The 14,582-nt window shown below is 36.4% G+C and overlaps 1 protein-coding gene across 6 annotated transcripts in view; it reads left to right on the top strand.

Annotated features, from left to right (window-relative positions):
• Positions 1-13,916, top strand: part of sept6 (septin 6) — a 29,236-nt gene extending 15,320 nt beyond the window's left edge. Inside the window, exons 6-11 of one of the 6 annotated variants that reach the window (XR_001857885.2) lie at positions 1,740-1,836; positions 3,813-3,981; positions 4,974-5,106; positions 5,387-5,577; positions 6,336-6,392; positions 12,489-13,916. Coding sequence is in view for 4 of the 6 variants with exons in the window: in XM_037540504.1 (XP_037396401.1) it covers positions 1,740-1,836; positions 3,813-3,981; positions 4,974-5,106; positions 5,387-5,577; positions 7,899-7,914 (606 nt within the window). In the remaining 2 variants the exon portion in view is untranslated. Of the gene's footprint in view, positions 1-1,739; positions 1,837-3,812; positions 3,982-4,973; positions 5,107-5,386; positions 5,578-6,335; positions 6,393-6,713; positions 6,762-7,898; positions 8,877-12,488 lie in introns of those variants that run through there. The other 5 variants (XR_001857883.2, XM_017698320.2, XM_017698319.2 and 2 more) reach the window with 5 other exon arrangements.
• Positions 13,917-14,582: the final 666 nt, after the last annotated feature.

Genomic DNA, 14,582 nt, shown 5'->3' with positions numbered 1-14,582 from the left:
TCTTTGACGTATTGCATTCAAGTTGAAATAAGAGTACATTGGCCTTCCTGTTCCAGAATATTTGTCTTGGGGTGATGGATAATGGTTAATGAATATTGAAGAAGGACTAACAGCATGCATGTTTATATCCTGGTTTCACAGTCCTCTGTGTCAAATAAACCATTTTCTCCCTCAGATAATGCTGTATGTCTTTGGAGGAATGTTGTATGAATATACACTACCATTCAAAAGTTTGGAATCACTGGTTTTCTCTCCTGGTCAAATGTGGGGGTAATTTTAATCTCAGTACATTTACTGATTGGTTATGATCTAATTAATCCTGAAATTTTATATTGATGACCACATTCTCAAAATCTATTGTCGCAGAAGTTTTTTGGGATCAGTTCATCTAATTTTTGTCTTTTTATAATAGTGATCTTTGCTTTTGTACAAGAAAATCAAAGATATATAATTCTGTGGGAGTTTACATTACATGTGGTTTGATACAAAAAAATATTCAAATTAAATTAATTAATTTAAACCAGATATAAGGCCTCTTATATTATTTACGTACAGTTTCATCATAATAACACAAAGTTGTTCTGGAGTTTCACTACATAGCTAGCATTACCATTACATGCTAACTACAGCTGTCCTTTACCAAAGTCAGAAAACATTTTTAGCCATCTTGCTGGAATTGAGTTTAAATGTGAGTTTTGTAGCTCGACAGAGTTGCATCCACACCTAATCTGTTTTCTCATGTGCACTAATAATTTACCACTTACCAATTAAATATTTAAATTGAAAAACATATAGCTTTGTTTTAAATGATCAGATTAATAACTTAAGTCATTAACAAAATTTGACATTTCAAGTGTTTCTGTTTTACTATCATTTGTCCTTTGTCACAATGTATTAAAATGAAGTGGAATCACTAGGACAACTTTCATTTTATAATATTTTATTTTTAAACATTGATTAATAACACAGTATTTGAAAAATGCAAAGGCTAGATATGATTTGACAAATAAATTATACACTCTGCAAAGCTTAGATTGCAAACTGATGCAAAACTTCACAAGGGGGGCTTGTTACCCCACTTGGGTAAGAAAGATATTCCTTGTATGCCATAAAAAAAAGTGTCTGCTGTCCAGTTACCCTAACAGTGCAATCTATGCATCATCATACTATTCATGCTAAACTCATGCACAGATATGATTTAGGTTTAGGCTTGACATTGTTCTTAAGGGGGGCGTTTCACCCCTATTTTTCACCACAATAATAGTTTATATAGTGTAGATTTACATTTTATAAACTAGCCACCAAAGGGTTTTTTTATGTTGTATTTATTTACTTCAGTATTTCAATGATTTTGAGTTATTACATGCATTATTATCTGTTTACACAAATTATTTATATTTAAATATTTTAACTTCACTTTTTAATGCTACACAGCTTTCTCAGTCATTTCAGAATCGTCCACAGCTCTGTTCCTCATTCTGGGCACACTTTTTTAGCTTCCCACTAATTATTTGGTGTTTAGGTTATTCTGGTTTGAACTTGCACTAGACCAGCACACCAAATTATTTTAACACTTATCTGAAATGTATCTAAGTTGTATATTATGAAAACATTTATTCCAAACTTTTGAATTGTGATTTCAAATGATTGTGGTAATGTATGTGGAATGATATGAATATGTGTCAAAATTTAGAATACAAGAAGTTCACTGATTTGCATGCAATTTTGGTGCTCTGCAGGGCCATTTGCCATTCGCAGTGGTGGGAAGCACCGAAGAAGTGAAGATCGGGAACAAGATGGTGAAAGCGCGGCAGTACCCCTGGGGAACTGTCCAGGGTAAGTATAGGTCAAGTTTTTTAGAGGAAATGAGGCCAAGATCGTCCTATAGCAACAGTAGTCCCGGTTTAGTACATCCAGACCCATCTTCTTTCTCACATCCTGCCACTACATATGATCTACATTTTTTTGGCTGTTTTCTCTATGCAAAGCCATGATGACAGCAGTACTTCTCGCGTGATTTATGACAATCTCCATTTCAATTGGGAAACATTTGTTGATGGGGGGTGGGGTGGTTGCATTGGTAACAAGCATAGCAACACAAACCACATGGAGCTTGAATGGCACAGAGCTGTCCCCAGGCTATTGCTGACATTGTGTCACCATTTCTCTCTCTCTCTCTCACTCTCTCTGTCACTATGCTCTCTGCCAGCCTGTGTACATGAGGCCACAGGGCAGTGCACGTGGGCCAGTGTTTAGTTTATTTTGAGGTTGATCCAGGAAAGAAAATAAAGTTATTTATTTTAATTTGACTTCTGCTGCGTGAGACGTCGATTTCTGTCAGTTTCCTATTCTAGCTTGAATGGGTGATACATATATTAAGACAGCAGTGAGCCAAAAGTATTGAAGCTAATTCTGTTAACATGGAGTGTTAATTTTGATAATGTGAAGTATTTGATCAGAAAAAAAAAAACATTTTTTTTTTCTTATCTCAGTAAATATATATGGGATGGATATGCAGTAGAAAGGCTTTATTTTGACTACAAGTTTCTGGGTGCACTGTATGTAAAGAGAACAAGAACATAAGATAATACTGTATGGTAATACTGTTGTGTTATCTTAATGTCATGGAGTGAATCATAGGTATGGTCTGAATATGAAGGCTATCTGTAAAATCTTACCCATGATAAAGGGAAATGAATATAGGACTGTAATAAAACAAAAAGCAAGTTTGCTTTTACTAAATATGACTGATGTTTTAAAGATGCCTGTCATATTTTTTCCTTGTAGAGCAGTGGTTCCCAAACTTTTTACAGTCCTGTACTCTCTCAGACATTAAACGTCCTGCCGTGTACCTCCTCTATTTCCTTATACAAATATACACGCATTTTTATACACGTAAGGCATTTTGATTTTATATATTGCAATTATAATTATGTAATTGTATATATTATGTAAACATTGTGTTATGAAAAGGTACATACTCGTCTTTTCCACTGTAAAAAAGTGAATATAGTGTACTTCAAAGTCTTACTTAAGATACACAGTTGAGCCTTAAGACTACTGTACCTTTGAGAGTTTGTTTATACATTATACAATTGACATTTTTGTCTATGTTTATCTTTAAATTGATCACAGTAGTACAGAAACTATTCGTAACGTTGTTTATTTATTAAATGTTATAAATAAACAATGTTAGGGATATTTCTGTACTACTTCATTATAGGTGTGGGTCGGTCTGGTGTTCTTGTCAGAGAGCACAGGAAAGCAGATGACTGCACATTTTTGATTTGTAATCATAAAGGCATCAGTATAAGGACACGTATGTGTGAGAGAGAGTTTGCGATTGTAAAATGAAGAGTGAGCAACACAGTGTTCATTAACCTGTGACACATCATGTATATCACGGTAATATCACATCTGTGACAGTAAACTAGCTCAAGTACACAACTAACAAGTATCTTGCAAGCCTTAACAGCAGTTACAAGCAGATTTTTGTTATCCCTATTTGCTGACACATCCCACAGTTTTGGAACCACTGTTGTGGAAGGAATGTATCAGCAAATTCAAGAAAATGGCTTTGTAGTATGAAAATGGTAGTATAGCTTTTGAAGCACCATCTGCTGGATAAAACATTAAGTTCAAATGATAATTTAAGGAAAGGATAATTAAAAGGAAATACAGAAAATGTCATTGTAAAAAGGGAAATTGTATTTTTTTGTTCAGCCTAACATCATTAAAATATATTTTAAGAAGTGGTGTTTTATACTTTACTGGTCCATGGCACCTGTGTAAAAGTTGCATTCTTTTTTCAGTGGAGAATGAGAACCACTGTGATTTTGTGAAGCTGAGGGAAATGCTGATCCGGGTGAACATGGAGGATCTGAGGGAGCAAACTCACACACGCCACTATGAGCTCTACCGCCGCTGCAAACTAGAGGAGATGGGCTTCAAAGACACAGACCCTGACAGCAAACCTTTCAGGTGAGAAAAGAGTACTGGTTCATTTTGACCGATGTAAGCAGTCTATGTTAAATAACAAGTTTGATCTGCCAAATATTACAGGTCTCAGTCTGGTTGCAGTGTGAAACCAGCCAAATCAAATGAAAATGATATAATGTCACAAAAGCTCTGATGTGGATTTTCACAAACATACTAGATGTAACAACAGACATAACCACTGAATGTCCAGTATACTGGACATTTTTTCACACATATTCTGAACCCTTGTTTGTGAATTGTCCTCTATTTATTTTAGAAATGTTTTTTGTATTTATGTCCTTCTTGTACTTATGTCCCTCTTGTAATAGGTAAAAGGAACAGCTACCTTATCTGTAGTTATTTATTCTTACATATACAATTTTTCAGATAAAGTTGAATGTCCAGTAATCTGGACACTTTGAAGTGAAATAAATTATGCTTTGATTACTGTAATATGTATTATTGGTATAATAAATCATGTGTTACAAAAAAAAAAAAAGTGTTTATTTTGTTAAAAAGAGCCTTCAGTTTATGTAGGAGTGACAGTAAATGCTGTGTTAATCTCTTTGTTTATTGTGACATGAAAATAATATAATATAATATTATATTAAATATAATATTAAACAATAATAAAATATTATAATAATATTAATACTATAATATAACATTTTCATTCAGAGGTCCAAGTAGTTCCAAAAGTTTAGAAACTTTTTCATTCAACTGTACATACAGTAAACACAGGAAATATTCAGTGCTGGCTTTGTGTTCTGCTAGTGATAGTAAATGTGTTCTATTATTTTTCAAAAACTCCAAAGTCCAAATTTAAACAAATATATTCACATATTATGTTTTTTAATATGCAGTAGAGAACTGTTTTTGTTTGTTTCTAAATTGTACAGTTTTGGGACAGGGAGATGCCAAGAAATGATAACCTTTAATGAATTCTTTTATTAGTCATACCTACATTCACTTGAGTATTTCTTTGTATACTTTAGTCTGCAAGAGACGTATGAGGCCAAGAGGAATGAGTTTATGGGTGAGCTGCAGAAGAAGGAAGAGGAGATGAGGCAGATGTTTGTCCAAAGAGTGAAGGAGAAAGAAGCTGAGCTGAAGGAGGCGGAGAAGGAGGTTAGTGTATTTTATGGTTTTGGGATGGTGCACTTCCCTTTGTTTATGCTGTTAGAGTAAAACCATCTGACACTGTTTAAATTCTTTTGCTAGAACCTCATTTTCACAAATAGTAACGGTTTAAAAAAGTGAATGTGAACTGCTTAATCAAGTAGTTTTGGACCGTAGGCTGACCTTTCTTCTGACTGAGGAAGAGACCTCAGCATTAAGTTTTGTTACTTGAATCTGGCATGAAAAGTTTCTAGTATTCACACGCTGCTCCTGTGGTCTTCATACTTAGCTGCATGAAAAGTTTGACCGTCTAAAGAAGCTGCATCAGGATGAGAAAAAGAAGCTGGAGGATAAGAAGAAAGCTCTCGATGATGAACAGAACATCTTCAAGCAAAAGAAGACGGCAGCTGAGCTACTGCAGTCTCAGGCCCAGCAAGCAGGGGGCTCCACCACACTCAAGAGGGACAAAGAGAGGAAAAAGTAAGTATCGACCTCCATCCTCTCTTTGCCTTTAACTCTCCTCACTCAAAAACAGCTTCCCCTTCAATGTGGAATCCCTGAATACTCTACAAGCCAGAGGATAGCCATGTGTTGTCCTTACTGGCCTACTTAACTATTAACTGTCTGTCATGCTATTTATGTTAAAAAGGAAAAATGGGGCGTGGCACCATCAACCAAAGACATAAGCCCATGCTTTCAGTGTATGTGTGTTATCCCATGTGGTTCTGTTTCTGAGCACTCAAGAGCACAGCTTAAATTCTAGATCATAAATATCTTTTGTGATTTGATTATAGGGCTTAGGACTTTGGCACCTATTGATGATACGATAATGAGCCCAAATAAATGTTCTAAATAAGTGCACTTAAAGCCTTTACTTTTTAAAAACCTTTTTAAATATAAACAGATTTTTTTTATTTTCACTGGCCATTAGAACTTGCTTTTATTACCATTATTACTATTATTTTTACAATGCATTTATTAGCATTGTTCATATGATCTTAGATTGTGAAGCTTAAATTATAACAAAATTCGCAATGCACATTTTATAAATGTATCTTTGTTAAAGCACTGATGCTGAATGATGTCATACCTGGATACCTTATGTCTTAGTCTCTCTCAAAAAATATTAAAATGAACACTAAGGTGTACAGTCTAGAACAGGTCCTAGTCTGGTGTGGTATTCAAAAGTGACCAATATACCTGTCTTGCTGGTAATCACTCGTGATTGTGTATTCAAGCTGATTTGGCCTCCTCACCAGACCATGATACAGAAGGAAGACACTTGCACTGAGAAGGTTTACATTTGTTTTTCTTTTCTCTCATTTTCCTCACTGGCTTGTTTGCTTCTTAAGCTATTCACAGGTTCTCACAGACAGCTGCCTGCTATGCCTAGAAGCACATCACATTTCAGTCCGTTACATATTCACGTTACTGAAGAAACACTGTTCATTGTATAGGATAGTTTGAGGGCTGGAGAGGGCGGTATCCCTTGCATCTGCCCTTAAGCCACAGAAATGCACAGCTCTTCTCAGTAACCAAGCAGGGCATGGCATGTATGATGTTCATTCTGTGTGGTCTGTGCATGTTCTGCATGTTAAATCCATGTTGTTTTCCAGTTAACTCCTCGTCTGCTTGCTGCATGCTGCATGAGACACCTTATGCTGGTAAGGCTTCTAAACATTAAGGCAAATCTTAAATTGTAAAACAGAAGAAGGAACATTTTTGGGAAATCGTGGTTAGTAGTTGGTGGATGTAGTGAAAGTTTCTCAGGGAAATTAGACAGTAATAAGCCATTACATTAGTGTAGCAAAAATCTCACTTTTAGTAAGCCTTTATAAGCATTCATAATTTTTATTTTAAGTGTGGAGAGCTGTGATAGAAGTAGTGCAAATACTTATCATGGCAGTAATGCCAGGTTTGTAGTATATTACTGACCCTATTTGATGTGCTCTCCCAGTCTGCCCTCAGAATCCATAATAGTCTTCTGTTGCAGCACTCCCTGTCCTGCCATAACTCCACACAAAGTAGTCTTTCTTTGCTCCCCTTGAGCAGCTGGATCACACTGGTGCAGCACTTGGTCCTAAAATAATGCTTTTGTTGGTCAGGCTATAAGGTCAAGTCCTCCACCCCTGCCATACACCCATTTTTGCATAATGGCTACATGCATCAGAGCAAAGTTATTCATATTGGTCAACTTGTGTGAGAAACAGTGGACAGTCTGGTTGCTGTACAAGTGTTTTTTGAGTCCTGGGAAGCTCTTTGTATGGAGTGTAGAGGGTGGAATTAAAGCAGTAAGCCACAAGGCGATGTTTTACGGTAATGTTCCCGTGGTTAAGGTGTGTTGCCTTCAGGGGTGTTGCCTTCAGTGGCTTATTGCTTTTAATAAACGCTGTAATAAGTACCTCAGTACTGAGTAAATAATTCATTTACTATTAATAATAGAGATATTTGTGGTCATATTTGTGTATGTTGAGTATGTTGTGGCAGCTCTGAATGTGAATCAGGCAATCAGATTTTAGAACTGAAACAAGCTATTTGGTTAGAACTAAGATTCTAGATTGGTGATTATTGTATTTCAGTTCCAGTTGATCAGACATTATTCAAATCAGATATGCACATTGGGAAATTGATGGGCAAAATTTGAAATCTCAGTGTTTCCCATAATCCCTCAACATCTTTTTAACACATATATTAACTAACACATGTATTAACTAACCTTTAACGTTTGTGTATAAGTGAACACAGTAGTGTGAATGTAACCAATAGGGCAAAAAATAATACTCCTTTTCTCTCATTTCCAGTTCAGGATTCCTGTAGAAAGTGCTCCCCCCAGCAAGCTGTGAATGAGTTCTTCCCTCTCAGTGCTCCTGAGCCATGCTGCTCTGCTCCCCTCCCCTTTTTCCCCACCCCTCCCACGTCTCACACATAACCACGCTGAAGAGGGACCTTTAATGTGAATGGAATCCTTGACTTAAATGCGTTCTGTTACCATAACTCTTTTATTATTATTGTTTGTTTGTTTTTAAGAGCCAGTGTTCCTCTTCTTTTTAATCACCTGTTTTGTGCTCCCATGACAATGATGATGTTCTGTTTTGCATGACTAGTGTATGCTATTAACATTGACGAGTGTGACTGCTGTTGTGGTAGCAAGAGTAGCAGGCTAAAATGAGACTGGCATCAACTGGGCATGGTTTGGCATTACCAGAGTGTTGTTTAAATTGCCATCTGTGATACATTCATTGGTTGGGTATTCCAACCAGTGATACCACCCCTCCATACTACTAATACTGAAGGTGTGCATCACTCCACATTCATACTCAGCTATGAATTGAATTTGTCTTAGATGGTATTGAAATTGTGCATTTCTATTTATTATCTAACACCATGGCAACACATGTGCACCTCCAGCATCTTGAGTAGTACTGAGTTTGGCATGTGGTTTCATTTTATCCTGATGCATGTTATATGAATGTTCTCTGTTCATCTACAGCATACCTCAGTGTCTTTTTTTATATACATGCCATGAGCACGCTTGTATTAGGTGTATTAGAGCAAGCTTTTGCTGTACCACTTTTTAACTCAACTTTAAATGTCAGCACCTTCTTAATTCCTCTGCTTCTTTTTTTAGTTATTTTATGACAAGCTGATACAAAAAGCACATTTTGGACTTTTGTACATTTTAACAAAAATTGCCAAGGGACCAATACTGCACTTGTGTCAGTGTACATAAGAGTTTTCTAACGCACATAATAAAGGGTAATTTTCACCAAATATTTAAACTGTGGGCAAAATCATTGTGTATGACCATCATACAGCAAATTCTTCACTGTGTTGCAGTGACACTTTCATGTGACTTTCACACATATATTACTATATGTGCATCACCATACTTACATTAAGAATTATATGTTGGAGAGAAAGCATCTCTTTTGGTGCTGGTTTGCTTTCACTAAAAATACTAATACAGCTTAGCAACCGCTGTGACTTCTTGGGATTTAAGAAAAAAGCTAGTCTAATCCCACACTGTATTTTTGTAGAGCAGCAAACTTAGCTCTGCTTAGTAGAGCTTTGGGAACTAAACACTATTTCCAAAAGTATTCGGTCGTCTGCCTTCACACACATATGAACTTGAGTGACAGCCCATTCTTAATCCAAAGGATTTAATATGATGTTGGCCCACGCTTTGCAGCTATAACAGCTTCAACTCTTCTGGGAAGGCTTTGCACAAGGTTTAGGAGTGTGTTTATGGGAACTTTTGACCATTCTTCCAGAAACGCATTTGTGAAGTCAGACACTGATGTTGGACGAGAAGGTCTGGCTCGCAGTCTGCGCTTTAATTCATCCCAAATGTGTTCTATCGGGTTGAGGTCAGGACTCTGTGCAGGCCATTCAAGTTCTTCCACACCAAACTCACTCATCCATGTCTTTATGGACCTTGCTTTGTGCACTGGTGCAAAGTCATGTTGAAACAGGAAGTGGCCATCCCCAAACTTCCCACAACGTTGGGAGCATGAAATTGTCCAAAATCTCTTGGGCTGCTGAAAGGGTCGAGCCCAACTCCTGAAAAAACAGCACCACACCATAATCGACCCTCCACCAAACTTTACACTTGGCACACCACTGCATTTGACGCTTTGCATTGTGCTTGGTGATGTAAGGCTTGGATGCAACTTCTTGGCCATGGAATCCCATTCCATGAAGCTCTCTATGCCGTTTTTGAGCTAATCTGATGGCCACAAGAAGTTTGGAGATCTGTAGTGATTGACTCTGCACAAAGTTGGTGACCTCTGCACACTATGCGCCTCAGCATCCGCCGACCCCACTCTGTCATTTTACGTGGCCGACCACTTCGTGGCTGAGTTGCTGTCGTTCCCAATCGCTTCCTCTTTGTTATAATACCACTGACGGTTGACTGTGGAATATTTAGTAGCAAGGAAATTTCACTCAACTCAACTTGTCGCACAGGTGGTATCCTAACACGGACCATGCTGGAATTCACTGAGCTCCTGAGAGCGACCCATTCTTTCACTAATGTTTGTAGAAGCAGTCTGCAGGCCTAGGTGCTTGGATTTATACACCTGTGGCCATGGAAGTGATTGGAACACCTAAATTCAATGATTTAGATGGGTGAGTGAATACTTTTGGAAATATAGTGTATATCAGATGTAATTGAGACTGTATTGAGACTTCAATGGAAGATATTCCTAAGCCCAAAGATACTTCTCATACATTTTCTATTTATGCTAGATATGCATTATCCTTATATGGAAAACCTATGAAAAATATTCCAGCTTTCCACTGCTTCTAGTTATAATGTAGTATTCATCATATATCATATATATATGTCGCTGTTGGACCAAGTCCTTCTGTCTCCAAAATTGCAACTTTACAGGAGAGAGAAAAAAAGGATTCCGAACTTTAAAGGGCCAATATCCTACATTTTTCTTCTTTATTTATATATTTTATTTTCCCCCCTGAGATTCACTTTTAAAGTTTGTGTACCAAAGAAAGTCGGAATGAATTTTTACATGATGATTATTCAACCCCTCTTTATCCCACAGAACAAGCTGATTCTATCACTGTGCCTTTAAGACTGGTATATGTTAATAACTTCTCATTGGCTGGCCTGTATTGCACTTTATTCAAAAAGTAGTCTAGGCGAGAATGGACCGGACTATGCGATTGTAGGTTGAATTGGTAAATAAATGTAGTTGGAATAATTTGTTTTTTATGACATGAAAACAGTAAAATAACAACAGGCTGTTTTTGCAGCTTAGTTTCCATATATGGCCTGTATGGAGTGAGGAGTGAGTGGTGCAATTTGAAATTTCAGCAGTGTTTACCATGTTTACTATTTCAAAGCAAGGAAAATATGTTTTCCTTGATATGAGCCTTTTACTGGAAGTTAATACAGAATTTAGAATGCAGAAAGTAATTGTTGACCATTTCTATTCATTTATTCATTATGAGATTTTAATAAAATGTAAAAGTCTGCTGAAATTTTCAAATGTCATATAATAAGAATCATTCACATACAACATTTTGTCCCAACAGCGATGATATCATCTGTGCTTGATTTATACTTTTCCCTTATTAATATAAATCATTAAGCATATTTTTACAACAGCATCATTAAAAAGAGGACATTTCATACTGACCGGTAGTACTCAGTAGGTCTGTATGTTTTGGTCATTTTGAATTCTAGGAATGATGGGTGTGACCAGAGCTGAAGTATCGTTCTTTAATTTGGGCCAACCTGTGTTCTCTGGTGGGTCTTGTGCTGCGGCTCGCTACAGCCTCCCTGCTCACTGCTGTGTGTGTATTTACTTTCCTTTGCAGTAATCCCTGGCTCTGCACTGAGTAGTGCCTTCGCCCCCTCACAGCTTTGCTAAGGGACCAGACCATGACTTTTTGGTTAAACGGTACCTCAAGGCCATGGGGAGACAGTGTGGATCCCAGCCCTCGGCGGGGGTGGGGTGGGGGGTTTTCCAATAGATTAACTCCATTGTTCCGATAGAACCTTACATTTTTTTTGGTTTATACAGCAACTAACAGTGTTTAGTGTGTTACTAGATGTCACTTGCTTAAGGCCAGGAGTGTACTGCTTGTAACACTGTGTGACTAATATGCTTAACATGTTCTGCCTCTTCAGGGAGATCTTATGCATTTAAACTAAATATTCATCTGTATGTAATGATTATTATCAGTTATTTTAGCTGAAGGAAAAAAAAAAACGTTTTGTTTGAGGCTTTGAAAGACTTAAAGAAGGCAGCAGTTCCAGCCAGACTGGACTCATATTTAATTTTATCCAGCTAATCAAGGGCCACACTGTCATCCATGACACATCACTGTACATTAATAGGTCTACACAGCACTCGCATGTGAGTTATCCAGCTGTTCAAAGTTTTTAACAAGTGTAACTACACTTGAACTGAAGCTTAGAAGCAATGTGTAGTGGTATACATAAGTTTGGCACCCTGGACAAAGTATACATTTTGTTGATTTGTTGAAGTGAAAATTAGTCCTCTACAGGGAAAACGCATCTGCACATTTTAATGCACAATTACTATTTATTTGCTGAATTTAGCAAATAAATAGAAAGTGCGCACAAACATTTGCAGTCAAGTTTAAATCAGTGTCCTGTAGATGATAATACGTTAACATATCACATAGAAAATCAACAAAATGTAATCTGACCAGAGGTATTCAAACTTTTGCATATGACTCTATATCTATGCATATTTAAATTTAACGCTTTTGGCTGCCAAAAATCATAATCAGAAGATTTCTGATTAATGTATGCCTCGCCTTCCCGTTGGTAGCTTCTGCTCTATCTGGCTGCTTTACACTTTCTCTAACCTGTGTTTGTGTCCCCTTCTCTCTTTCTCTAGCTTCTTTTAAATCTGTCTTGGCCACCTGTCTGAAGAGGGGATTGCAGCTTCTACAAGAACTAAAGCACCTGTTTTCCTCTTCCCATCTCTCTCTGCCAGCCTTTTTTATTATCATTTTGAACGTTTCAAAACGTCCTCACCGTCTGCTCAGTCAAACAGAGCCTTATGTGGGCTTCACAAGGTGTTTTTCGCAATAAGCATTAGCTCTCTTTCTTAATTACGGAATGCCAAGCAAAGTCCCACACTAATATTTTTTACAGATTTTGCGAAGAATACCAGAACCAAAGTTCTGGGAGTAAAACAAAGCATGAAGGAGACCTAAAAGACATTCTTTGCTGTGAAAACATTAGCTTTTATACATGATACATAAATATATATTGCCTTGCATAGTATACATTTAGGCCCCAGTCTTTCACATTAGCACAAGAATTGTCTGGTTTTCTCTTGTGAGAATGTGATTTTGTGAGTGACCATGGATATCCTCTAAAAGAAATGAGCAAAGAACAAAACTGTGCAGATGAAGTACATACAGGTTAATGTTTCCTTACGACACACTATGTGTTTAAACTTAAAGAAGTAAAAGACAGGCAGGTTCTTTTTGTCTACAACTTGAAAACATTGACTGTCTGGCTGTGAGATATAAAGACCCAAAGAGAGATTTAGTTTGAAGTGTTGTCAAATAATATACAAGACCTATTTAACTTCTGTCTTGAAACCATGTGATAAAACTCAAAGTTGTTCTTGAAAAATGTAATTTACAGTTATTTAAATCTGGTCCATTTCAAGACTGAGGACTAATAACAATATTGATACTGTGTCCTCTCATCTGGTGAATTTTGAAGGCTGTAATTTAAAGAAGCAATTCTAAATACCATCTAGAACACTTTCAGTCCCTTTTCATTTAAACTTCACCTTTTGACAGCCTAATCTGCCCTTTGCATGTCTTTTCATGTTTTGTTTTTTTCTATAAATTTATTATAAAGCCTTTTTCAGTGTCAAAAAATGCTCTCTATATTGGCTTGTTTTTCTCTTGCGTATTTATTCCAGGTACATGTGCACTTGTATCTGCTTGACAGATTTCAACAGATTTTGCCAAATATTACATTTAGATAGATTATAGTTTTGGCAGTTTTGTTCTAAATAAGTCAAATGGCAGATACAGATATTCATCCATATATATATAATTTATAAGGATCTATTTTGTGTATTGAAGTAGAGACGTGTCTTAATGAAAAATAATATTGTTGGGATGTGGTGGTTTTCGCTGTGTACAACATCAAGACTCTAGCCTTCATTTTTTCTAGTTTCTTCATACCTGCCTTTCATTGTCCACTCCCTCAGCCCCTGTCATAACGCAAAGTTGTGAAATATTTCATTGTAGTGAGATTTCATTGGTGTACATTTTCAATAAAACTACAGTGAAAACAACTGATTGAATTTTTTTTTTTTTTTCTTTCATTTTCACTTTGATACAGGCTGACTGAGTTAAAGAGTTTCAGACAGTGTGGTGCAGATCTTGTACCAGATCTTGGCAGTCCCACTTTGGACACTGAATGTCCTATACTGGAAATAATACATTAAATAGTTAACACTGCTGTTAAATATAGAAAATGAAAAAAAAAACAAAACTTTTTAACCAGCACAAGTGATACAGGAAATACAAAAAATATTAAATAATCTGAACATGTCGTAGACTGATATAATTGATTATTAACGGTTAATGTTAAGTGTAATTTACCTAGCTCAAATGAAAGTCTAGTGAGCTAAAACTACAATGGAACTGGTGTGTTTTTTTATTCCTGAAAGGGGAATGATGATTTTCTAAATATCTGCACAATTCAATGTCCTTTTATTAACCATTGCAAATATAGCCGTTTTATATGCCATTTAAAATAACCAGTGAACTTACTTCACTTCTTTGTCTTCTATGTTCAATTTGTCTTCTATGTTTTATACTTAACATAATCAAAGGGAGAAAAAAATTCTATTTTAGATCACCCTGCATTTACCTCTCTGCCATGAACATATTTTAAAATATATGTTTTAGGGCAAAAATCATATATCAGGAATTCTTTGAAACTGTGTCTCTGGTAT

The sequence above is a fragment of the Pygocentrus nattereri genome, chromosome 8 (genome assembly GCF_015220715.1).
Source record: "Pygocentrus nattereri isolate fPygNat1 chromosome 8, fPygNat1.pri, whole genome shotgun sequence".
Classification (NCBI taxonomy): Eukaryota; Metazoa; Chordata; class Actinopteri; order Characiformes; family Serrasalmidae; genus Pygocentrus; species Pygocentrus nattereri.
This window is presented reverse-complemented; position numbering and strand designations above follow the sequence as displayed.